The sequence below is a fragment of the Stenella coeruleoalba genome (assembly GCF_951394435.1).
Source record: "Stenella coeruleoalba genome assembly, chromosome: 12".
Lineage (NCBI taxonomy): Eukaryota > Metazoa > Chordata > Mammalia > Artiodactyla > Delphinidae > Stenella > Stenella coeruleoalba.
In genome coordinates, this window is record NC_137158.1 from 37,403,212 (window position 1) to 37,428,581 (window position 25,370).

At 42.6% G+C, this 25,370-nt stretch overlaps 1 protein-coding gene across 2 annotated transcripts in view; it reads right to left on the bottom strand.

Moving 5' to 3' along the window:
• Nucleotides 1–5,006: 5,006 nt before the first annotated feature.
• Nucleotides 5,007–25,370, bottom strand: part of PREP (prolyl endopeptidase) — a 171,819-nt gene continuing 151,455 nt past the window's right edge. For both annotated transcript variants that reach the window (XM_079939836.1, XM_079939837.1), the window contains 5 exons: nucleotides 24,678–24,814; nucleotides 23,432–23,526; nucleotides 20,000–20,131; nucleotides 9,219–9,375; nucleotides 5,007–5,745 (listed from right to left, as the gene is read on the bottom strand). In XM_079939836.1, the coding sequence (XP_079795962.1) occupies nucleotides 5,451–5,745; nucleotides 9,219–9,375; nucleotides 20,000–20,131; nucleotides 23,432–23,526; nucleotides 24,678–24,814 (816 nt within the window). In that variant the 3' untranslated portion in view covers nucleotides 5,007–5,450. The remainder of the gene's footprint in view (nucleotides 5,746–9,218; nucleotides 9,376–19,999; nucleotides 20,132–23,431; nucleotides 23,527–24,677; nucleotides 24,815–25,370) is intronic.

A 25,370-nucleotide genomic window follows, 5' to 3' on the forward strand; every position in this document is an offset into this window, starting at 1 on the left:
CTGGTGATGTCGGGCAGGACAGAGGGAGAGTGTGAGGATGACACCCACTGGCCTCCGTGATCTCTGGAGAGGATTATAATCAGCCCTTAGATGTGTTTAGTTAGGAGTCTGCTTCTCAGGCCACAGCTATGAAGATAAGCTAATAGGTCTCTTTCACAGGAAGTCTGGGGGTGCATTTCAGTCTGCTGTCTCTGTGCTGTGCCCTGGGGTGGTTAGCCAGTTAAGAACTGTTTGTCCATTTGCTACAGCCCTACAGGACCCACTGGCCACTAGAGCCACATGATCAGTGGGTGTCACAGAAACCAGGGCACTAGGTGTGTGCACAAGGTCTTTCTGGGAGATATTAGTGACCAAGGTCTTTCTGGGAGATATTAGTGGAGGGAGACTGCGAATATGGCCCCACCAGCCTCTGTGGACTTTGGAGGGTGTTTCCATAGGCTTCTAGATGTGTGTTCAGTTAGAATCTTGCCCCTCGGACCAAAGCTTTAAGATGAGCAGGTAGGTGTCTTTCACAGAAAGACTGGGCACTTTTCAGGCAGAGGACTCTCTGCTGGACCCTGGGGGGTAGCCAGATGAGTCTGCTTGAGCCCTTTTAAGAACTGTTTTTTGGGTGGTTAAATTGAAGGTGGTCAAAGGTACAGACTTCCAGTTATAAATAAGTTCTGGGGGTGTAATGTACAGTATGGTGACTATGGTTAATAATACTGTATTGTATATTTGAAACTTACTAAGTAGATCTTTTTTATTTTTTAAATTTTATTTTTTTGGCTGCGTTGGGTCTTTGTTGAGGCACGCAGGCTTCTCTCTAGTTGTGGCATGCGGGTTTTCTCTCTAGTTGTGGCGTGTGGGCTCCAGGGAGCGTGGGCTCTGTAGTTTGTGGCACATGGGCTCTCTCATTGAGGCGCAAGAGCTCAGTAGCTGTGGCCCCAGGGCTTAGTTGCCCCGCAGCATGTGGGATCTTAGTTCCCCGACCAGGGATTGAACCTGTGTCCCCTGAATTGGAAGGCGGATTCTTTACCATTAGACCACCAGAGAAGTCCCTATGTAGATCTTTAAAATAATTTTTAATTATTTAATTGAAGTATAGTTGATTTACAATGTCATGTTAGTTTCAGGTGTACAGAACAGTGATTCAGTTATACATACATACATATACATGTTCCTTTTCAGATTCTTTGCCCTTATAGCTTATTGAAAAATATTGAGTATAGTTCCCTGTGCCATACAGTAGGTCCTTGTTGTTTATCTATTTTATATATAGTAGTGTGCATATGTTAATCCCAACCTTCTAATTTATCCCTCTCTCCCCTCCCCTCCTTCCCCTTTGATAACAGTAAGTTTGTTTTCTATGTCTGGGAATCTCTTTCTGTTTTGTAAATAAGTTCATCTGTCTCTTTTTTTCTTTCGAAGTTTCCATGTGTAAGTGATATTACGTGGTATTTCTCTCTGGCTTACTTCACTGTCTGGCTTATGGTAATCTCTAGGTCAATCCATGTTGCTGCAAATGGCATTCTTCTTTATGGTTTAGTAACATTCCTGTGTGTGTGTGTGTGTGGTGTGTGTGTATACACAACACATCTTTATCCATTCATCTGTCAGACATTTAGGTTGCTTCCATGTCTTGGCTATTGTAAATAGTGCTACTATGAACATTGGGGTGCATGTTTCTTTTCAAATTAGAGTTTTTGTCTTTTCTGGATAGATGCCCAGGAGTGGGATTGTAGGATCACATGGTAGCTCTATTTTTGGTTTAAGGAACCTCCATACTGTTTTCCATAGTAGCTGCACCAATTTACATTCCCACCAACAGTGTAGGAGGGTTCCCTTTTCTTCACACCTTCTCCAGCATTTATTATTTGTAGACTTTTTGTTGATGGCCATTCTGACTGGTGTGAGGTATTTTTTAATATATTAAATATATTAAACTTTTCTTTAAAAGTGTGACTAGAGAAAAAAACAAAACAAATTTAAAAAATTGTTTCTTGTTTGCTATATCTTGGTGGGTCTCATGAATGCAAGCCCTGTTGGCTTTCAAAGCTAAATATTTTGGAGGCTCGTCTCTTAGATGCAAATCTTAAAAGCTGGGGTGTCAGATGTGAAGTCCAAACCCTTTGCTCCTCGTGGAGAAGCTCGGAGTTGTGGGTTCCCTCCTGACTGTGGGTGGCTGTGTCAGGGCTGGGGTGTATCGTGAGATTGTGTCTCAGCCTCTTCGACCCGGTTCCATGTGGGTTTCTTCTCTTTCACCTCATGTGTAGGAGTTGTTCATCTAGTTTTTGGGTTTCTTTCAAAGCGCATTGTTCTGTATGCAGCTGTCAATTAGCTGTGTCCATGAGAGGAGGTAAGTTCAGGACCTTCCTAGTCGCCATCTTGAATGGGAAGCCTCTTGCTTTTTTGTCTTACTAGACTAGTGGGTAAGAGTGCTGTCTCCAGGGTCCTGCTGCCAGGGTTAACTGCCCTACCTGCTTCCTTCCTGGCTGGTGAACTTGGGCCTTTGCCAAATGGGGATAAGGGTAGCACATGGTTTATAAGGTTGCTTGAGGACAAACATATCCACACACACAGAAAGCTTAGAGCACAGGGGACCGAGGACATAGTTTATCGCCTGTTTCCTCCCCCTGGAGTCTCAACTTCATCAGGGCAGGACTTTTTCTCTTTGCACTCCCAAGCCCCTAGAATATGAATGGATGCAAAATACAGCTAAATGGTCCTTATTCATTGGCCTCAGCCCTCATCCCACTGGCCTTCCTGACTACCCCCTTATAGTCTGACCTTCACCTTTTTTAAAGCCCCCCTTACAGCTTTCCAGTCTAGCCTTAACTCATCTTTGAGGCTCTGTAAGCCTTCTGGGTACTGGCTATGCAGTCTGCCCAGGGAAATCCCTGAGGCTGGTAAAATGATCTGATAAATATGGAGAATTTAGTGACAGACTTTCTTAGCTAAAATGTAACCTTCCATACTGGCAGCACCATTTGGGTGTAACTGCCTAAGCTTTAGTGGGAGTATTAGGAAACATGACTAATTGCAAAGTTTTACAATATTCCAGGTGTGTACATATTAAACATCATAAATGTGACTTTATCTTACTAAGGTAGCAAATGCTCTGTGGCGTGTTTGCAAGGCCCTGTGACAAGGCAGTTAGACCACCTGGCCACCACATGCAGCTTTTTTCCTCAGAACACCAGAGAGCAACGTAAGACAGAGCACAGGGGCAGAGCACAGGATACAGAGGAGGGTGGCATCTAGTAAGAAAGACACTCTGAGATCTGGGGAGGAGCCCAACCTCTAAGTCATCCAATGTTTAAGGTGTAAAAAAGCTACCTTCAGTCTGTGCGCTCAGTTGTGCAGCTAAAATCTCGATATGAAAATTAGCTTGGGAAAGAATACTCCCAGTTGGAGTCCAATTATATGCTAGGCGCGTGTAAGTATATTAGCTTGTTTATTCCTCATAATCACCAGTTACTAATTGACAGTTGGGATTTGAACCTGGTCCTGATTTCTCTTGAAGCTGAGACTCTACACACTATACTTGCACTTTCTGCTGCTAAGTAGAAAACCTCAGTGGGAAAGTGTAGCCGGATTCTGTGCAAACTTGCAAATGCTCTGGACTGAATGGGTACAACTCAGCTGTCTGCACCTCAGATGACCCAGCTGGTCTAGGATAAAGGCTGCCTTTGCCTTATCTATACAAATACATTTTTTTCCTTCCTGTCATGCTGGTCAGCAGTTACATGGCAGTTAGCTAGTGTTAGCATCTCTCCAGGTAGATGGTGATGATGTCAACCCCTGCATGCACTGCTAGCTAGTGGCATACCTTTTCTCCAGGGATTGGGTGGAGGGGCTCATAATGAATCCTATGTTCAATGACAGCTGCGTTATATACAATGCTTATTTGAACAGTGAGAGAAAACATAACTGTAGAAGAGAAAAGCCAAACCATGTATCCACCTTTCAACTGAGCTTGTATGTAGTGATAAGCTGGACAGAAAATAGTGTGTCTAACTTTAGACCACAATTTGAGAGGTAGAGATCTCAAGAGAAGCACAAACATGTATGATTTGGAAAATAGCACTTACCTGGAAAAGAACAAGCTATTAGATTAATGAAGTAATCTTTTAATTTTTTTTTTTTTTTTCGGTACGCGGGCCTCTCACTGCTGTGGCCTCTCCCGTTGCGGAGCACAGGCTCCAGATGCGCAGGCTCAGTGGCCATGGCTCACGGGCCCAGCCACTCTGCGGCATGTGGGATCTTCCCTGACCGCTGTGCCACCAGGGAAGCCCTTAAACTAATTTTTTAAGGTTAAAATACTTTATACAAAATAGTAATTTTTGTGATATCTCATGAAGCAAGACAAAGCAGCAGCTGCTTTTTTCTCATAAATTAGATCACCACCTCCCAAACTGATACCCAAAGGAATAGTATTTCATGAAATGTTAAACCAAATGCCTTAATTTTTTTTTTTCTTATGGACAAGTCTGAGGAATGATATATTTTCCTCTTGAAGATTTCAGGCTGGGGAGACACACTTTTTAAAGTATGACTATTTTTATTTCCAGGAAGTGGTCTATGGGGGGAAGAACTGCTTGGCAAATGCTGAAATTTCTAATTGTAAGATAAATTTGGAGAGTTCACTCATGTGGTCTCTTAGTTTTAGAATCCCAGGTACTCTATTATTTTCCACAATTACTTTGTAACCAAATTGACAGACAGACAAATAGGCTGAATAATCTGAAGCTTCGGGTCCACTGATTTTTAGGAGGCATCCAAACCAAAAGAGCCCCGGACGATACGATCAGCTGGCTGAGTGGTTAATAGGTAAGACAGTAAGCCACCCCTAATAGCTTCCTCACCATAAACAAGGGAGCTAGATGGACGCGCTCCACCTCCGTGCAGCGCTTACAGTCTATGACTTCATTGCTTATTCCCATAGACAAATGACAGGACGCAGTGCAGAATGACTGCGCTTCTGGGGTTGCTCCTCAACACAAAGGAACCAGAAATAAAGCCTCTCATTCTTAAATAACATTTATTATTGTGGCAAAGAAGTCTTTTTCAGGAGAACAAGTCTCTCACATTTATGTAAAGGTGTATTGGTTATAGTTATAGAAGCAAATTTCACTGAGGTGCTCTATATGAAGTATGCCTGACCATGACTCTGAATTCAGCAATCTAATCACAATGTGTTGGCTGCCATTAGCTATTTATCCGAACATGCCTTTTGTTCCTTTTAAAATATGTGCCTGCACAGGGTGGAAAAAGAAACGCCAAGGGCCTGCTAAAAAGGAGAAGCCTAGAAAAGATAAAATTCCCACGGCAGTTCTGTTCAGCTGCAGTCCGCGAGTGCAGGAACAGTGTTCGTGTGGGGAGGCATTACGCCCAGTGGTTTCTCGGTTTTAATGGTGTGAGAGCCCTTGAGGTTTTCCGCAGCGGTCAGAGGCAGTGGGAAATGCCATTTACTGAATCCAGTCGATGTTCAGGCAGCGCGCTATGAATGCAAACATGTCTGACACTTCTTCTATTACTTTGGCCGTGGGCTTCCCAGCCCCGTGGCCCGCCTTGGTGTCCACGTGGATAAGCAGGGGATTGTTCTGCTTCCGACTGCGGCCCACCAGGTACTGAAGGGTGGCAATGAACTTCAGGGAATGAAGCGGGACCACGCGGTCGTCATGGTCCGCAGTGAGGAGAAGCATGGACGGGTACTGGATGTCGTCTGCCTCTGGTAGCTTCACGTTGTGCAGTGGAGAATATCTGAAAGGCAAAGGCACTTTCATGAGGCCGGATATCAAAATGGGAGTTGTGTGTCCACTAGGATAATCACGGGGACCAGTGGGCATAGTGACTTGCGTCGTCTACCTGCCTACCGTCACCAGCAGTGAGGACTGCAGCCAAGTGGTCCATGGGTGACCACTGCAGACTAAGTTACATCACCTCACCGTTTAGGCTGTGACTGGCCAGGGCTACTGGAAGCTGGGGAGCTGTGTCGTTTACTTCGCTCCCACTTTGGAAGCCTGTGTAAGAAAGAAACAGGGCTGTTGAAACAACCCAAAGTATGTACATACTGAGGTGAATATTTTCATATTCTTCAGACTAACTTTTTCACTGCTACAAAGTGGACTGACTGTCCCTTTGTTTATATTTTACATGAAAAGATTTTAATTGAGGTATAGTTGATTTACAATATTAGTTTCAGGTGATTCAATATTTTTATAGATTATACTCCATTTAAAGTTATTATAAAATATTGGCTATATTCCCTGTGCTGTACAATATATCCTTGTAGCTTCTTTTTTTTCTTTCTTTCTTTTTTTTTTCTTTTTTTTTTTTTTTTTTGCGGTACACGGGCCTCTCACTGTTGTGGCCTCTCCCGTTGCGGAGCCCAGGCTCCGGACGCGCAGGCTCAGCGGCCATGGCTCACGGGCCCAGCTGCTCCGCGGCGTGTGGGATCTTCCCGGACCGGGGCACGAACCCGTGTCCCCTGCATCGGCAGGCGGACTCTCAACCACTGCACCACCAGGGAAGCCCTGATTGTTCTTTTAAATCACTGATTGTGAATAGAATGGGTGCAAGCCTTTCTTTTGTTGAAGAACTTGAAATCCAGTGTACAGCTTTTTGCCTGTTTAGTATCTATAAAACCTTTATTCTGAGCTCAGCTTGGCAGTCTTAGGAAGACCACGGGTCCCCTCTGGGCCTAGCTTCCTGTCTGAAACCAGGGAACCTAAGCTGCTGACCCCCTGCTGGCTCACAGTCCAGCAGAAAGAAACTGCCTTTGGCCAATGGTGAGAAAGCTAGTGGAGGAGACACCTTCTGAAGCACAAGATAAGTTTCCAGTTAACAAAAAGGTTTTTAAGAACATAAGTGCAATCAAATTAAACAGCGATTGATAATAGTTAAGTGAAAGACATCTCTGGATACTTTTTCTTTACATTTTAGTCCATATGGGTGTCATGTTTTCCAAAGTGTTCAGTATTAATGAATTAAACTGTTTTAGTAGAGTTTTATTTTGGAGGGTAAATAGGCAAAAATAGTAAAATTTCTACTCAGTTAACCAAGCTAAGACTAAAACCTTCTGGGGTTTAGTCTCCTAATAGATAAGATGGGGGTACCAATGGGTCTGTTTTCTGCTCTCATTGCAGAGTATTTCTGGATCAACCCCCGTCCTCCAGATAAGGGTTAGTTCTGTGGGAAAACATGTCTGGAAACTCTGCCTACTAATAATGCCTCTCCCCACCTCAAGATTCACGTGCCACATTTATACATTCAAGACTGAGACGTTCTGTAGAAAAAAAGTCTGTTGGGCTTTATTTTTCCCAGCCATTCACAAACTTGGAAATTTAAATTTTGGGGGGCATGGGGGACCCCCTTCAATATATTGGATTGAGCTCTCTGTTCACTGGGAGTAGCAAGTAAGAGGAAAATACAGCTCTGTGGGTGGTGCTAGGTTAAAAAATTATAAAGTCTGAAATAGGAATATCACAGACATCTTGAGAGAAAAAATATTTAGAACTATTTTTGCTTTCAAATTAATTTCAGAAGTATCAGGTTCCAGCAAATATTTTGTTGCCTTCATTATACAGTTAACTCAGTATTTTCAACTGAGTTTAAATGGGACTTATCCCCCGCTAAGTGCATATTTTCTTAAAGTTAATTGGAACTATGGCTTCTTCAAATATTCAGCTTTCACCAGGATGTGTCAGTGAGGCTACCTGTGTATTTTAAAAGCTAAACTCTCCCCCTCCTACAGAACAGAATTGAGTAGTTTAAAAGTATTCAATTAAAAAAATTCAAGTCATTTTAGCGGAATTTCTAAGTGGAGCTAACCATACAAAACACATCAAATGAAGGAAAAAAACCTGACTTGAGAAATTACTGTATCAAAATTTATAACTGACAGAGGAGACTGGGGAGAAGGGGACATAGGCTGCTGGTGCTATTCCAGGAGTAATTCCTAAATACTGCTGGTAAAAATCCAAAAACCCCTACATGTGGGAAGTAAAGAGAGTGAGGAGCCAAAAAAGAATGTAGCTTGCAGTCTGGAGAATCTAAATGTTTGCCATTTTCTCACTGTTATCGCCAAAGTGTTGAGGGATACGAATATTTCAGTAATGCAACTTGTATTTTCAAATATATGTGGTTATACTGAGAGCACAAAAAAAGTTCATTTCCTTACTTCTTTTTTTTTTTTTTTTGGCGGAGCACAGGCTCCGAACGCGCAGGCTCAGCGGCCATGGCCCACGGGCCCAGCCGCTCCGCAGCACGTGGGCTCTTCCTAGACCGGGGCACGAACCCGTGTCCCCTGCATCGGCAGGCGGACTCTCAACCACTGCGCCACCAGGGAAGCCCTTTATTTCTTAATTTAGAAAAAGAAATCCCATATATATGTAAGTTATAATGACCTTTTTTGTAAAAATTATTTTTTAATTGCTGCATTAAATTACCACAAATTTAGCAGCTTTTAAAAACAACATGGATTTCTTATCTCACAGTTCTATAAGTCAGAAGTCTAGCTTGGCTCAACTGGGTTCTCTGGCTCTCTCAAGGCTGAAATCAAAGTGTTGGCTAGCTGGGCACTTATCAAGAAGTTCTAGAAAAAAATCTACTTCCAGACTCATTCCAGCTGTTGGCAGAATGCATTCAGTTCCCTGTGGCTGTAGGACTGAGGTCCTTGTTTCTTTGATGGCTGTTGGTTGGGGTTGATCTCAGGTCGAACAGTCCCCCTTCCTTCAGTTTCAAAGCCAGCATTGGTGGCTTTAGTCTTCCTCATGCGTCCAATCTCTCTCATCTCCCTTTCTGCTGCATCCCCAACTCCCACCAGAGAAAATGCTCTGCCTTTAAGGGTTTGTCATTAGATTGGGCCCACTCGATAATCCAGGATAATCTCCTTATCCTGGTCAGCTGATTAGTAACCTTAATTTAATCCGCAAAGTCCCTTCACAGAAGTACCTAGATTAGTGGTTGACTGAAGAACTAGGGGACAGGAATCCTGGAGGACCACCTTTAAAATTTTGCCCATCACATCTTTGTAGTTTGTTGTTTTTGTTAAAGACCAGATCAAAACCAGGAAGACAGGTACTCCCACCACTTGCCCTACTTTTGCAGTAAATTACACGCAAATATGAGATATTGAAGGGCATGGAGTCAAACGTTTATCCTTTTGACTATGTTCAGTATTCTGGTATCAAATTGTTAGCAACACAAATATGTCATACGAATTAAAACCTTACTTGATGAGCCATTCAAAGTGTTGTTTGTTGTCTGAGCACCCATAATCAGTGGTCCAGGCGTGACCAATAGTGTATTTATGGAACTTCAGCATGTCCATTACTCCAACTTGGGCAATAACACAACCAAAGAGGTCAGGACGCTGATTTGCACATGCAGCTAAAAATCAAGATAGAAAAGGGAGGTGGTCCATCATTAAACATCTATGTAATAAGCAAAATCAAAACAGAACAAAACAACACTTAAATGCTTTCAGAACCCTGGTTGTCTTTTTTCCAAGAGCACAGAAAGAAACCATCAGAAATCACTTGCCCAACAGCCCACAAGCTCTTCCCCCTCCTTCCAATATATCGGAGGGGTGGGTATTGTCATCAGTAGGAGAGATTTACTCCTCAAAGTGAATCTCAATGCAGGAACATTATATGAAAACCTCTAGGGCTTTCTGTAAAACCTGTGTCTCCTCCTCCCATCCCCAGCTGCTTTCACAGGTGATGCAGGAGGTTAACGAACTTGTTCAGGATCTGAAAACTAGCCTGTGATATCGTGACACACTAAGAAATACCTGTTTATTCTTTGTCCCCAGTTCCTAGAACAGAGCTCCTAAAACTCTTGGAATTTCCTGAGTGACAGGGTGAGAGGAGTGTCTCTCATAATTCATAAGTAACCCCTTTCAGCCGTCTCTGAGTCCATGCTAATGAGATGCGTCTTGGTGGGTCCCCAGATAGCTTCAGGATGGGGGCTGGCTGCCCAAGGAACCAACCATGTGATTAGAGGATTGGATCTTCTGGTCCCACCCCTGACCTCTGGGCAGAGGAGAGGGGGTGGAGATCAAGTTAGTGATGAACGGCTACTGATTTAATCAATCTTGCCTGCATAATAGAACTTCCATAAAATCCACCAAACAATGAAATCTGGAGCTTCTAGGGTGGTGAACGCAGGGAGGTGCTGGGATGGTGGTGCGCTAACAGGGAGTGTGGCGGCTCTGCGTGCGCCGCCCATACCTTATCCTATACATCTCTTCCATCTGACTGTGGCCGAGTTCTATCCCTTATAACAAACTGGTAAACGTAAGGAAAGAGGAGGGGGACATGGGAACCCCCGATTTATAGCTGTGAGTCAGAAGTATGGGAGGTCCAGAACTTGTGATTGGTGTCTGCAGTGGGGGCAGTCCTATGGGACTGAGCCCTCACCCTTTTGGGTCTGTGCTAACTCTGGGTAGTGTCAGAACTGAACTGAATTGTAAGACACCCAGGTGGTGTATGGAGAGTTGGAGAACTGGCTGGCGTGGTATGCCCCCCTTCCCACATTTGGCATCAGAAATGTTGTGAGCAGAAACGGCTCATGCAGCCCAAGGCAGAATAGCGCCTAAAACCCCGCTCAGAGCTCTAACCGATGTTGACACACCTCCTTGTCCTGTTGTAAGAATACTCTTCTCTGTACACTTAAAAACTTATTTTTTGGAAAATTCAATAAATGTTTATTGAACACCTGCCATGTGCCTGGCACTACGCCTGGGGATATGTCAGTGAATAATTTAGTGGGAAAGATAAAGAAGTGAACAGGCAATTATAGTGTGGCAATCACTACTGTTGAGAAAATACGGGTGCTATGGAAGTAGGGCGTAGGCCAGAGTGCGGAAGTTGGGGAGGCTTTGGGAGGAAGTAAGATCAAAGCTGGCACGACTAGGAGTTAGTCAAGGGATGTGAACTTTTGCTGCCTCTGACAAAAAAACTGTTCCCACCCCAGTTCTGATTTCAGTGCTGATTCATGATACTGAAACCTGAGTCCTACCCCTGCAGATCCTTTTCTCCCACTCAGAGGTGGGAGGCGCAGGAATCTGGAAACTGTTCTTTTTAATAAGCATCTCAGCATCCTGATGGAGGAACTCCATCTCTGAAGGTCCCTTAAAGGACCTAGTTTGTTAAAAGGCATAAATGAATTCCTGAATATAAAACTCCAAAAATAAAATGGAGTTTTATTGGATGAACCAGTAAGTTACAACACAATTCTCCCACTACTGAAATCAGATGGTATTTTCAATGTCCTTTCCCATTAAAAATTTTAGATTCACCCTTAGTTCTTTTTTTAACACTTCATATTTAATTCATATGCAAATTCAGTTGGCTCAAATTCAAAATATGCCCAGAATCAGACCACTTCTCACTACTTCCATCGCCACACCCAGGTCCAAGCCACCATATTCTCTCCCTGGGACAGAAGCCACCTACCTGGGCTCCTGCTTTTCTGCCCTTGCCTCCCCTTCTGTCTGCCCTAACACAGTAACGGGATCAATGCATGATCCCGATTTAAAAAAAACATGTCAAATCATGACACTCCTCTGCTCAAAACTCCCCCAAAGGCTTCTCATTTCACAGAGTAAACCATGCTCTCTGCATGGGCCACGAGGTCCTGCCTGCTCTGGCCTCCCCCCACCCCTAACCTCTCCCATCTCTCTCCCCTGCTCTCTGTGCCCAGCCACAGACATGGGCCTCCGGGGCCCATTGCTGGCCTTGGACATATCGTCTGCCTCCTCTGACTGGAACAAAAGCTCCACGAAGGCAGAGCTGTTGTCTCTTTCGTTTGCTGACATATGCCCAGTATCTGGAAAAATGCCCAGCACTTCTTGGTGCTCTATAAATATTTGGCGAGTGAACGAATCAAATTTGTAGTTATTCGGTACGTAAGAATATTCTCCATCTCCTTTCTCGACTTCTTTCCACAAGCCACACGACTTGTGGGATCTTAGTTCCCTGACCAGAGCAGGGATGGAACCCAGGCCCCTGGCAGTGGAAGTGCAGATTCCTAACCACTGGACCGCCAGGTTAGTCCCTCCATTTCTTTCTTTCTTCTTTTTTTAAATTGAAGTATACCTGACTTAAAACATATTAGTCTCAGGTGTAAATCGGTGATTCGGTATTTTTATACATCACAAAGTGATCACCATGGTAAGTCTATTTACAATCTGTCATCACACAAAATTATTAAATATTATTGACTATATTCCCTATGTTATCTGTATATTATATCTCTGATTTTTTTTTTTTTGCCGTATGCGGGCCTCTCACTGTTGTGGCCTCTCCCGTTGTGGAGCCCAGGCTCCGGACGCACAGGCTCAGCGGCCATGGCTCACGGGCCCAGCCGCTCTGCGGCATGTGGGATCCTCCCAGACTGGGGCACGAACCTGTGTCCCCTGCATCGGCAGGCGGACTCTCAACCACTGCGCCACCAGGGAAGCCCTCATTTTTTAATTGAGTTTGTTTTTGATGTTGAGTTGTATGGGTTCTTTGGATATTTTGGACATTAACCTCTTATCAGATAGATTGTTTGCAAATACCTTCTCACATTCAGTAGGTTGTCTTTTCGTTTTGTTGATAGTTTTCTTCACTGTGCAAAAGCTTTTTAGGTTGTTATAGTCCCATTTGTTTTTTGCTTTTGTTTCCCTTGCCTGAGGAGACATACCCAAAAGAAGTTTGTGAAGACCAATGTCAAAGAGTGTACTGTGTTTTCTTAGAGTTTTACATTTAAATATTTTTGAGTTTATTTTCCCATATGATGTGAGAAAGCAGTACAGTCTGACTCTCTTGCATGGAGTTGTCCAGGTTTCCCAACACCATTTACTGAAGAGGCTGTCTTTTCCCCATTGTATATTCTTCCTTCCTCTGTTTTAGACTGACCATACATGTGTGGGTTTATTTTTGGGTTGTCTCTTCTGTTGCATTGATCTATATGTCTGTTTTTGTGCCAGTACCATACTATTTTGCTTACTAGAGTTTGTAGTATAGTTTGAAATCAATGAGCATGACACCTCCAGCTTTGTTCTTCTTTCTCAAGACCGTTTTGGCTATTTGGGGTCTTTTGTGTTTCCAAATAAATTTTAGAATTATTTGTTCTAGTTCTGTGAAAAATGCCATTGGTATTTTGATAGGGACTGCACTGAATCTTATGCATTGCCTTGGGTAGTAGGGTGACTTTAACAATATTAATTCTTCAAATCCATGAGCATGGCACATCTTTTAATTTGTGTCATCTTCAATTTCATCAGTGTCTTACAGTTTCCAGTGTACAGGTCTTCCACCTCCTTGGTGAGATTTATTCCTAGGTATTTTATTCTTTTTGATGCAATTTTAAATGGGATTGTTTTCTTAATTTCTCCTTCTGATAGTTTAAGGTACAGAAATCCAGATTTCTGTATATTAATTTTGTATCCTGCAACTTTACTGAATTCATTTATTAGTTCTTTGGTGGCATCTTTAGGATTTTCTATACATAGTATGTCATCTGCAAACAGTGGCAGTTTTACTTCTTTTCCAATTTGAATTCCTTTTATTTCTTTTTCTTGTCTGATTGCTGGGGCTAAGACTCCCAATACAATGTTAATAGAAGTGGTGAGAGTGAGCATCCTTGTCTTGTTCCTCACCTTAGAGGAAATGCTTTTGGCTTTTCACTGTTGAGTATGATGTTAGTGGTGGGCTTGTCATACATGGCCTTTATTATGTTGAGGTATGTCCCTCTATACCCACTTTGCTAGGAGTTTTTAATCACAAATGGATGTTGAATTTTGTCAAAAGCTTTTTCCACATCTATTGAGATGACCATATGGTTTTTATTCTTCAATTTGTTAATGTGGCTTATCACACTGATTGATTTACAGATATTGAACCATCCTTATATCCCTGGGATAAATCCTACTTGATCGTAGTGTATGATCCTTTTAATGTGTTGTTGAATTTGGTTTGCTAATACTTTGAAGATTTTTACATCTGTATTCACCAGTGATAATGGCCTATAATTTCCTTTTTTTGTGATGTCTTTGTCTGGTTTTTGTATCAGGGTGATGCTGCTGGCCTTGTAAAGTGAGTTCAGATGTGCTCTTTTCTCTTCAGTTTTTCAGAAGAGTTTGAGAAGATATGTGTTAGCTCTTCTCTAAATGTTCTGTAGAATTCACCTGTGAAGACATCTGGTCATGGACTTTTCGTTTGCTGGGAGTTTTTTTTTTTTTTTTTTATATTACTGATTCAACTTCATTACTGGTAATTGGTCTGTTCATACTTTCTATTTCTGCCTGATTCAGTCTTGGGAGATTGTAAGTTTCTAGGAATTTATCCATTTCCTGTAGATTGTCCACTTTATTGTGTATAATTAGTCATAGTAATCTCGTATGATCCTTTGCATTTTTGTGGTGTTTGATGTAACTTCTTTTTCATTTCTGATTTTCTTTGGGCCCTCTCTGTTTTTTCTTTTTTTTTTTTTTGCGGTACGTCGGCCTCTCACTGTTGTGGCCTCTCCCGTTGCGGAGCACAGGGTCCGGACGTGCAGGCTCAGCGGCCATGGCTCACGGGCCCAGCCGCTCCGCGGCATGTGGGATCTTCCCAGACCGGGGCATGAACCCGTGTCCCCTGCATCGGCAGGCGGACTCTCAACCACTGTGCCACTAGGGAAGCCCTCTCTGTTTTTCTTGATGAGTCTGGTAAAAGGTTTAGCTTTTTATCTTCTCAAACAACCAGCTCTTAGTTTTATCGATCTTTTCTATTGTTTTTTAGACTCTATTATTGCTCTGATCTTTATTATTTTAATTACTTTAGGTGTTAGGTTAGATTGAGACTTTTCTTGTTTCCTGAGGCAGGCTTATAATGCTATAAAATTCCATCTTAGAACTCCTTTGGCTGCATCCCATTGATTTTGGATCATTGTTTCCATTTTCATTTGTCTCCAGGTATTTTTAAATTTCCTCTTTGATTTAACAGTGACCCCCCCTCCCCCGTTGTTTAGTAGCATATTGTTTAGCCTCCGTGTGTTTGTTTTTTGCAGTTTTCTTCTTGTAGTTAGTGTCTAATCATCTTATACTGTTGTGGTTGGAAAAGATGCTTGATGTGATTTTAATCTTCTTAAATTTAGTCAGTCGTGTTTTGTGGCTTAGCAGGATCTATCCTGGAGAATGTTCCATGTGCACTTGAAAAGGATGTGTATTCTGCTGCTTTTGGGTGGAATGTTCTTAAAGTCCATCTGATCTAATGTGTCATTTAAAGCCAGTATTTACTTAATGATTTTTCTGTCTGGAATATCTATCCACTGATGTAAGTAGAGTATTAAAGTTCCCTGTTACTGTTTTACTCTCGACTTCTCCCTTATGTCTGTCAATATTTGCCGTGTACATTTAGGTGCTCCTATGTTGGGTGCATAAATATCTTTCAAATTTTAATTTTATTATAGTTGATTTACAGTGTCAGTCTCAGGTGTACAGCAAAGTGATTCATTTATACATATACATATATCCATTCTTTTTCAGATTCTTTTCCCATATAGGTTATTACAGAATATGAGTAGAGTTTCCTATGCTATACATTAGGTCCTTGTTGATTATCTATTTTATATATAGTAGTGTGTATTTGTTAATCCCAAAATTCTAATTTATCCCCCCCACCACACACCTTTCCCCTCTGGTAACCATAAGTTTGATTTTGAGATCTGTGAATCTGCTTCTGTTTTGTAAACAAGTTCATTTGTATCGTTTTTTGGGGGTTCCACATATGAGTGATATCATATTGATATTTGTCTGACTTACTGCACTGTTTGACAATCTGTAGGTCCATCCATGTTGCTGCAAATGGCATTATTTCATTTTTTATGGATGAGTAATATTCCATTGTATATATGTACCATGTTGTCTTTATCCATTCCTCTGTCGATGGACAACTAGGTTGCTTCTGTGTTTTGGCTATTGTAAGTAGTGCCACAGTGAACACTGGGGTGCATGTATCTCTTCGAATTATGGTTCTCTCCAGACATATGCCCAGGAGTGTAATTGCTGGATCATATCATAGTTCTATTTTAGTTTTTTAAGGAACCTCCATACTGATCTCCATGGTGGTTGTACAATTTATATTCCCACCAACAGTGTAGGAGGGTTCCCTTTTCTCCTGGGTGCATAAATATTTATGAATGTTATATCCTCTTCTTGTATTGACCCCTTTATCACATGTAATGCTCTTGTCTTTTGTTACAAACTTTGTCTAAATCTATTTTGTCTGAGTATTGCTACCCCAGCTTCCTTTTTGTTTCCATTTGCATAGAATACCTTTTTCCATCCCCTTACGTTCAGTCTGTGTCTGTCTTTGGATCTGAAGTGAGTCTCTTGCAGGCAGCATATAGTTGGGTCTTATTTTATTATCCATTCAGCCATTCTATCTTTTGATTGGACCATTTGGTCCATTTACGTTTAAATTAATTGTTGATAGGTATGTACTTACTGCCATTTAAAAAACTTTTCTGGTAGTTTTTGTAGTTCTTTTTTTGTTCCTTCTTTTTTGCTCTCCTCCCTTGTGATGTAATGACTATATTTAGTGTTATGTTTGGATTACTTTCTCTTTTTTGCTTGTGTATCTACTATTGATTTTTGGTTTTGGTTATCAGGAGGCTCATACGTAACCACCTCTATATCTTTGTGATTAAGTTGATGATCTCTTAACTTCGAATACTTTCTAATAATATTGCATTTATATTCCCCCTGCCATATTTAATGTTTTGATGTCATATTTTAAAACTTTTTGTTTTGTGTACCAACTTAACTACTATTGTGAATATAGATGATTTTACTACTTTGTCTTTTAAACTTCTTACTGACTTTGTAAGTAGCTGATCTACTATCTTGATGTTTACCTTTACTAATGAGTTTTTTTTCCTTTCATAATTTTCATATTTCTAGTTGTGGTCTTTTTTTTTCCACTTAGAGAAGGCCTTTTAACATTTCTTCTAGAGCCAGGGAAGTTCCCTTATAAGTAACTAGTTGCTTTTCTCTTGCTCCTTTTAAGAGTCTCTGTGTCTGGGTGTGGACCTCTTTGGGTTCATCTTATTTGGGACTCTCTGTGTTTGTTTCCTCAACCTAGATGTTTGTTTCCTTTCCCAGGTTAGGGAAGTTTTCAGCTATTTATTCAGATAAGTTCTCTGCCCCTCTCTCTGTTCTCCTTCTTGGTCCCCTAAAATGTGAATGTTAGTTTGCTTGATGTTGCCTCAGAGGTCTCTTAAGCTATTCTCATTTTTTAGAATGGTTTTTTCTGTTCAGCTTGGATGATTTTCATTATTCTGTTTTCCAGGTCTCTGATCCATTCCTCTGCATCATCTAATCTATTGTTGATTCCTACTAGTATATTTCTTACTTCAGTTATTGTATTCTTCACCTCTTTTTGGCTCTTCTTTATATTTTCTAACTTTCTGTTAAATGTCTCATTGTCTTCATCCATTCTTCTCCTGAGTTTGTTGAGCATCTTTGTAATCATTACCTGAACTTTTTTTTTTACACATATACACATATTTTTATGTCAACATTTTCTTGAAAGAGTTGTTCTAAAACAATTGCATTGTAAGCTTATGTTTTGTATGCACATACAAGAAGAACTTGTAGAGATTAGGTATTACTGATTTAGCCAGGTTTATCTCAAATTGGGAAAAATAGAGAAAATATGTTGTACATATTTATACATAATAAATACATAGTCATAATTATACACAATTAACAATACTCATTGGCAATGCAGATTCAACACAATTTTTGTGATTGTACAACTTACCTGAACTCTTTATTGGATAAGATTACTTATCTCTACTTTGCTTAGTTCTTTTCCTGGGGTTTTATCTTGCTCCTTAGTTTAAGAACATAGTTCTGTCTTCTAATTTTGCCTAATTCTCTGGGTTTATTTCTGTGTATTAGGTAGGTTGGTTATGTTTTCTGAGCTTGGATAAGTATCCTTAATATAGGTGATATCCTGTAGGGCCCAGCAGCAGACTTCCCTCTGGTGACCAGAGTTACATGCTCTAGGAGTGCCTCCTATGTAGGCTGCACGGGCCCTTCTGTTGGGGCAGGGCCAACTACTTTGGGCATGCTGATAGGCAAGGTCTGATCTCTGCATGACCAGAGCTGGTGCCAGTCTGCTGGTGGCGGAGCGCTAATGGCCAGAGAGAGGATCCAGAATGGTGCTTGTCAGCACCAGTGTCCCTGTGGTAGAACGAGTTCCCCAAAATGTCTGCCACCAGCACCTGTGTCCCCAGTAGGAGTCCCAGTTGCCTCCTGCCCCTCTGGGAGGCTCTTCAAGGTTAGCAAAGGAATCTGACCAGGCTCCTTTCAAATGACTGCCTCTGTGCCAGGACTCAGAGCATGTGAGATTTTGTGTGCACCCTTTGAGAGTGGAGTCTCTATTTCCCACAGCCCTCTGGCTCTCATCAAAGTAAGCCCCGCTGGCCTTCAGAGCCAGATGTTCTAGGGGCTCATTTTCCTGGTGTAGGACCTCTGGACCGGGGAGCCTGATGTGGGTCTCAAACCCCTCTCTCCTTGGGAAGGAACTCAGCAATTGTGATTATCCTCCCATTTGTGGTTTGCCTGCCCGAGGTTGTGGGTCTTAACTATACTGTGCATCTGCCCCCTCCTTACCCATCTCATTGTGGTTCCTTCTTTATATCTTTAGTTGTGGAAAATCTTTTCTATTAGTCTTCAGGTTGTTCTCATACATAGTTGTTCTGTAAATAGTTGTAATTTGGGTGTGCCCGTGGAAGGAGGTGAGCTCAGGGGTTTTCCTACTTTGCCATCTCGGCCACATCGCTACCCTTTCCAAATTTAAACAAATTATTTGGACAAATATATATTTTACCTCCCTGGGAAAATGTTTTTTCCAAGACTATATTCCATTGGGGTAAAGGAGTAATAAGGACAGGAATTCAGGTTTTGACACAAGTCAGTAAATTTCAAAGACAAGGAAACGGAGTGAATGTGACAAGGTCCCCTGACAACAGTGGATGGAAAGCTAAAAATGGTCACATGTGCTTTTTAGGTTGAGTCTATTTGTGCTCTTCTCCATTTGTACAACGGCCCCTCGTATCCTAATGACACTGGATGTAGGACCCAGCAAGCAAAGTTCAGGACCACTATAAATGTTCATTACAATGTTAAGTACTGTTGAGAGACGAAAAGAAAAGTAAAAATTCATTAACTACCAAAAATTAGGAAAATCCACTTAGAGGCAGTGCCACATAGAGATTAAAAGAGCAGACTCTAAAGCCACAGTGCTAAGCATCAACACCAGCACCACCATCACACTAGCTACTCAACCCCTTCAGTGCCCCAGCGTCCTCCTCTGTAAAATGGAGATAATACCTGTCCCCGTCTCCCAGGCCATGTGCATGTCAAGGGCTCAGCACTGAGCCTGGCAAGGTGCTCAGCAAGGGTGAACATTACTGTGAACTGTTTCATGACTGTGAAGCTGTGGATCCATCTTTGCATGTACCTCATTGTCCTTCATGACTTATTTCTCTGAACCCACAGCATCTAGCATCCCATGGCATAGGTATTCAACAAACGTTTAGTGGTGATCACAGCTTACAAGTTCTGGGTAACAGTCAGAGGTGTGTTATTAGGCTCAGGCATGTGCTGACTGAACCCTAGAGACCTGTGGGTCCAGTCTGTGGGGAGCGGGAGAGGGAAGGGTAAGAATTGCGGTCCAGTCCGATAGAGCTCAGAACAGGGAGGAGGAAGGGCTTTTCAGGCTATGATGAGTTGAGTCAGAATTGCGGTCCAGTCCGATAGAGCTCAGAACAGGGAGGAGGAAGGGCTTTTCAGGCTATGATGAGTTGAGTCAGTAGTTGTGTCTTCAAATGTCATTAATTAGATGCCCAAATACAAATGGGTTTTGCTTTTTCTGTACCACTGCTCCCATCCATGAGCCAAAGTAAATCAGAGTACCTGAAAACTCCAAGAGTTAACTAGTAAAGTACAATGAATAAGAAACCCAGTTCTCACCTACTAAGAGGCCCCCATTTGAACCTCCATTAATAGTCAGCCTCTTGGGAGACGTGTAACCTTCCTTGATAAGATATTCAGCAGCACACTGGAAGTCATCAAAGCAGTTTTGTTTGTTGGCCAAGATACCACCTACAATGTGCCAAAGTGAAAGACAGTTAATTAACAAAACAGAAAAAAAAAATCACATTTTAACCTAAGGGGAATTCAAATGATGATAGGGCATAGTTTCAACTACTGATCAACTTAAACAATGGACTACCACTACATTTAGAAAAATGCCTCAATTTAAATTTTGTTATGCATTGTGGAAATCCATCATCAGTACCACAACTGCTAATCCATACGGTGCCTTTGTATTTTTCTAAAACCTCTTAGAACTTAAAAGGCAAATGCCCCAAAGGGAAGAGATGATCTGTTATGACGTCAGACAACCATGAGAATGAAAATGTGAAAGCATGTCAACAAAAAGAACCTGTGTCTTGGGAGGAGCTGGACTCAAAACTGACACAAGACCCGGAGCAGAGTCCAGTCCTCGAGTTCCACACAGCATGCGACAATGGGGACGAGTGCGCTGCCCCCTCCCTGGGAAGATGAAAGTGCTCTGCGCAGACTTCCCTGGTGGCGCAGTGGTTAAGAATCTGCCTGCCAGTTCAGGGGACACGGGTTCAATCCCTGGCCCAGGAAGATCCCACATGCCACGGAGCAATTAAGCCCGTGCGCCACAACTACTGAAGCCTGCGCTCCGCAACGAGAGAGGCCACCACCATGAGCAGCCCGCGCACCACAACGAAGAGTAGCCCCTGCTCACCAGAACTAGAGAAAAACCTGTGCACAGCAACGAAGACTCAACGCAGCCAAAAATAAAATATAAAATAAATAAATAAATTTAAAAATAAAGAAAGTGCTCTGTGCAGAGAGGTGCACTTCTCACCCCTCCTCTCTGCCGGAGTCTGAGGTGGGGACGTGATTACGAGAAGGAAGCTCTCTGACTTTGCCCACGGGTACTTAAGGAACTTAGGTAGGAATTAGGTGGGGACGTGGTGCTGCACAGAGCAGCCCATTAGTTTCTCTGTGCTTGAATGAAGAGGATCTCAAGCATCTCCTCAGAGAATCTGGGCTTTCTCATCTAGAAGCCATTCCAGTGTAGAGCCAAACAAAGAAACCACTTAAAGAGAGGAACATTTGTAAGGCCTTGTGATATCCAAAAGTAAAGGCCAAAAGTCAAAGTCATGCCCGCAGAGGAACGGATGTCTGAAATAACTGCCAATGAAATGAACAAAAAGCAGACATAGATCTAATTAGCTATTTGAGATTAACCATTTTTGCAGAAATTCAATTCAAGATGAAGCAGCGCTACTGAAGAAATTTTTTCAGAAGAAATTTTTTCATATCAAAACAAATGTTATTAAGATTTTAATAAGAAAGTATTGGTGAATTAAGATGGCTAGGATTACTTAGTTTGCAGGAATAATAATATTTTGAAGAGCATTAAATTTTAAACTCAATTAACAGAATGAAATCTAGATTTATCGAGGTTCAGTATGCTAGGGTCTAACTAGAAAAGTTCCATTTCAGGCCCCTTCACTGCCTAAATTAGGAGAAAGTTTATGATCAGTCTAAACAGAGGTAATCAACTTTTAGCTTCAGTCAAGCTGCAAACTCCCCCACCCCCCAAGACTTCTGGATAATAACTTGTTTATAATTAATACAGAGATGAAAGAGCTGACCAAGACCAAGGGCACTCTTCCCTACCAGAGCATGGTGGACACCTGAGGACCAGAGGAATTCTATGGCAAAGAACTTGGGTTCTTTGAGGAGAAGGCCACTGGGTCAGGAGTCCGTGCAGGTGGGTGTTTAAGTGTTACATTAAACATTTTTAACCAGGAAATTGGGTGAGTCAGGGGGTTCAGACTTAGCATATGGATTTGGGATGTACATCCAACATAAGGTGTGTAGAGATTTTACTTTTATTCCTCCTTTCTTAGTTATCTCTTACTATCACAGTAAGATATCACTATGATTTTAGTGTAATTAAACTCTAATATCAGGTCCAAGTCAAAACTATACAATGAATTCTATGCTGTTTCAAATACAGTGACGATCAATAAAGCCTTCAAGGACGACACCTGGCAGCAGCTGGCCCGACGACGGCTGGCAGGCTGGGGGCCCATGTGTTCATTAGGGACACTCACTCTTGCTAAGATGCTCAAATAGTTTGTTGTCTGACATCAGTCCTTGGCGTGCATGCTGAAGACCGAGGATTTAGGCTTGGGCCTTTCCTGCCTCCTGACATCTAACAGGTGCTTATGAAAAAAGCTCTTTACAGATCTACCCTCATCTTTGCTGATCTGATCGATGCAGAAAACCAGAGCCTTGGCCTTAGGAGGTAGAGAAGAACAAGTGGGTGTACGGATCCAAAGGGTGGTCTCGGATGCTCCTGCTGCAGGAGAAGAGCCTTCTCGCCACGTGCTGCTGGCCAAGCCTGAGCCCTGGGGGCCGCCCTCGTGCCCGCAGACTGTCTTACACAGGACGCCTGATGTTGAGAGGGGAGAAGCAGGGAGCCAGCGGGAGTGAAGGGGCTTCCCACACCCTCCTCCCACAAACACAGGAATAAGGTAAGGGAAGAACATCTTCTTCAAGTTATTGGTTAGTCTATGCATTCCAGATACACAAAAGCCTGGGAGATGGGGTGTGCTCCGTATAGAGAGAAAAGGAAGAGATGGGGCTTTAAAAGTAAAGATTGCCATAATTTTTTTTTAAAAGAATGATAATCTGGGGAATAAAGTTGAATATAGGAGCAGTTTCCTCAATCAACTAGAATACATGCTTCAGGAGGCCAGAGAACAGGGACTGAACCGTTAAAACCAGAAAAGAAAACTGACTGTGTTCTTGTGTTTATCTAGCACGTGCAGGTTTTATCAGAGTCCCAGCAGCAACACTAGGAGGATGCTATTTCTTAGCAACGTGGGGAAGATCAGAGAAAACAAGCAAAAGATGCCCGAACTGGGAATAGGAAAGCTCTATTGTAGAGTGCTCTTTTCTTTTAAGAGAAAATGGCCTGTTTTTGCAGTCTGTTTTGAGATAGCCGATAATGCTAAACAGTAAAAAGCCAGGCTAACAGGAGAAGGAGACACAATAAATACCAAAAGTATCCCCAGGCTCACTTCTGACAGTGATAGATAAAAATGTACCCTATACATTGCTAAAAACAAAACAAAACAAAACTGATTATGGTATGTAGGAGATGCGTCTGAAAAAGGTGTCCTTCATTAAAATAGACTGCAAAGGAAAATAAACTGAAGAGACTGGGCTGTTTCAATTGAAAGGGGGACTGGTGTCTGCAATGTGTTTGGAAGCATCCTTTTCTGCCCCTAATCCCCTCGGCTTGCTCTATGCCATATTTGCGTTTCTGCAGAGAAAATACCTCACCTTTATGCCACGTCTCTCCGTACTCCCCACCTCCTCTGATGTTGGCCACTGCAAGGACACCACCCATGTGTCTCACAAAGATGAGCCTGGACACACTGAGAAATGGTAAAAACAGTTAACCTGCCACTACCTGTGCCCAGTGAGGGCCGCTGTCCTCCTCCACCACACCTGCACCCGCACCCGCACACACAGCCCTGAAGATGCTCCGCACGTGCTGTCATCTGCGTGGAAGCCCAGTGCTTTTACATTGCTCGGTTTAAGTGAAATGTTATAACTTCTGACTAGTGATGAACTGCAAAGCTCATACGTTTTCAGGAGCGTGCAGTATACCTCATTTTAAACAACTGTCTTGGCAACCAAAATACTGCCACCCACGTGACACAGCCTTGGTATGAATGGTGCTGTGCTCGTTACACACCCGGTAAAAGCCCCTGCTACCATCTCTCCCAGTAGCTCTCTCCAAATTGTTCAAGTTGGAAAAAAGAAAGCTCCTTCTGAAATATGAATTTTAAACAGATTTTCCAGTTTTACAGAAATTTAGACGTTGAAACTAGGTGTGAGAGAGGTAGAGGAGATCAGGCACACTGACCAGAAAATAAGAACGCGTGCCCAGGGCTAGAGAATGTTTTCTAGAAATAAACAGAAGAAACTATAGCACAAAGCTTCTTTAGAAAGTTTGGATTTTACGTTTCTTCCTTCTCGTTCCACTCTGACCCTAACAGTACTGAGGTTATTTTTCTGTTTGCTGTTAACTAAAATTAATTGTGCTTTGAGAACTATTTCTGAAATTTATTCACTCTTCCTTTTAGTAACTGGGGAAACTGTGGGCTTCTGCAACCTGAGGCTCAAGATGGTCTGGCTGCTAATTCCCTGGATGTTGAAGATCAGAGGAAAGGAGAGTTTGAGGTAGGTACAGACCATACACCCATGTGGTCCTCTCTTCAACATTTTTCCTATACCTCGGAGGGTCTCTACTGAAACTACCAGCATATCCACTGGTTCAGGGAAGAAAATGGTGTAAGGACACTTCCTTACTCGTCTCACTTCCCAACACAGAGCAGGCTTAACGAATACTCGTTGCACAATGAACAAAGGTAAGATCTGCTCAGGAATTAGTGTTGTTTTCATCCAGGTTCTCCTCTGGGGACCAAGGGGATGGGGCTCTGGTGCAGAGGCAGTCTCTGGTTTCTCCTCACTGTCTGGAGAAGGTCAGATGCACGCTGAAGTTCCGAGGTGCCACGCTTACCTGTAGTTAGGTGTGATAGATATGTTGAAGCCGCCGTAGCCGTATAGGAAAGCGGGATGAGAGGCATCCAATTTTATGCCCTTTTTATGCACGATGAACATTGGAATCTTTGTACCATCCTTGCTAGGGTAGAAAATCTAGAACAAAAGAAAGCAGAACAGCTAGATTTAGCGTTCCTGAGTAAACACTTGCATGCTTTTACATGGGAAAAACAGACAGGTAGTAAATTCTTCAAGCTGTTGAGTAGCACAGTGAAAATCCAGTACCACTAAGGGGCTAGTTGATGGTGAAGCATATTTCCGTTTTTATGGAGACAGTGTGGAGTAGTGAATACAGGGAGACGACTTTGAATTCTTCTTCCACTCTCAAAAGCTAGGTGACCCCTGGCAAGTCTGTCCTCACTCAGCTTTAGTTTTTTTTTTTGCGGTACGCGGGCCTCTCACTGTTGTGGCCTCTCCCGTTGCGGAGCACAGGCTCCGGACGCGCAGGCCCAGAGGCCATGGCTTATGGGCCCAGCTGCTCCGCGGCATGTGGTATCTTCCCGGACCGGGGCATGAACCCGCATCCCCTGCATCGTCAGGCGGACTCTCAACCACTGCGCCACCAAGGAAGCCCCTCAGCTTTAGTTCTTTATCCCTAAAATGTGGCCACCGTGCCCACCTCTTAGGGTCTCCACGAAGCCCATATAAGAGA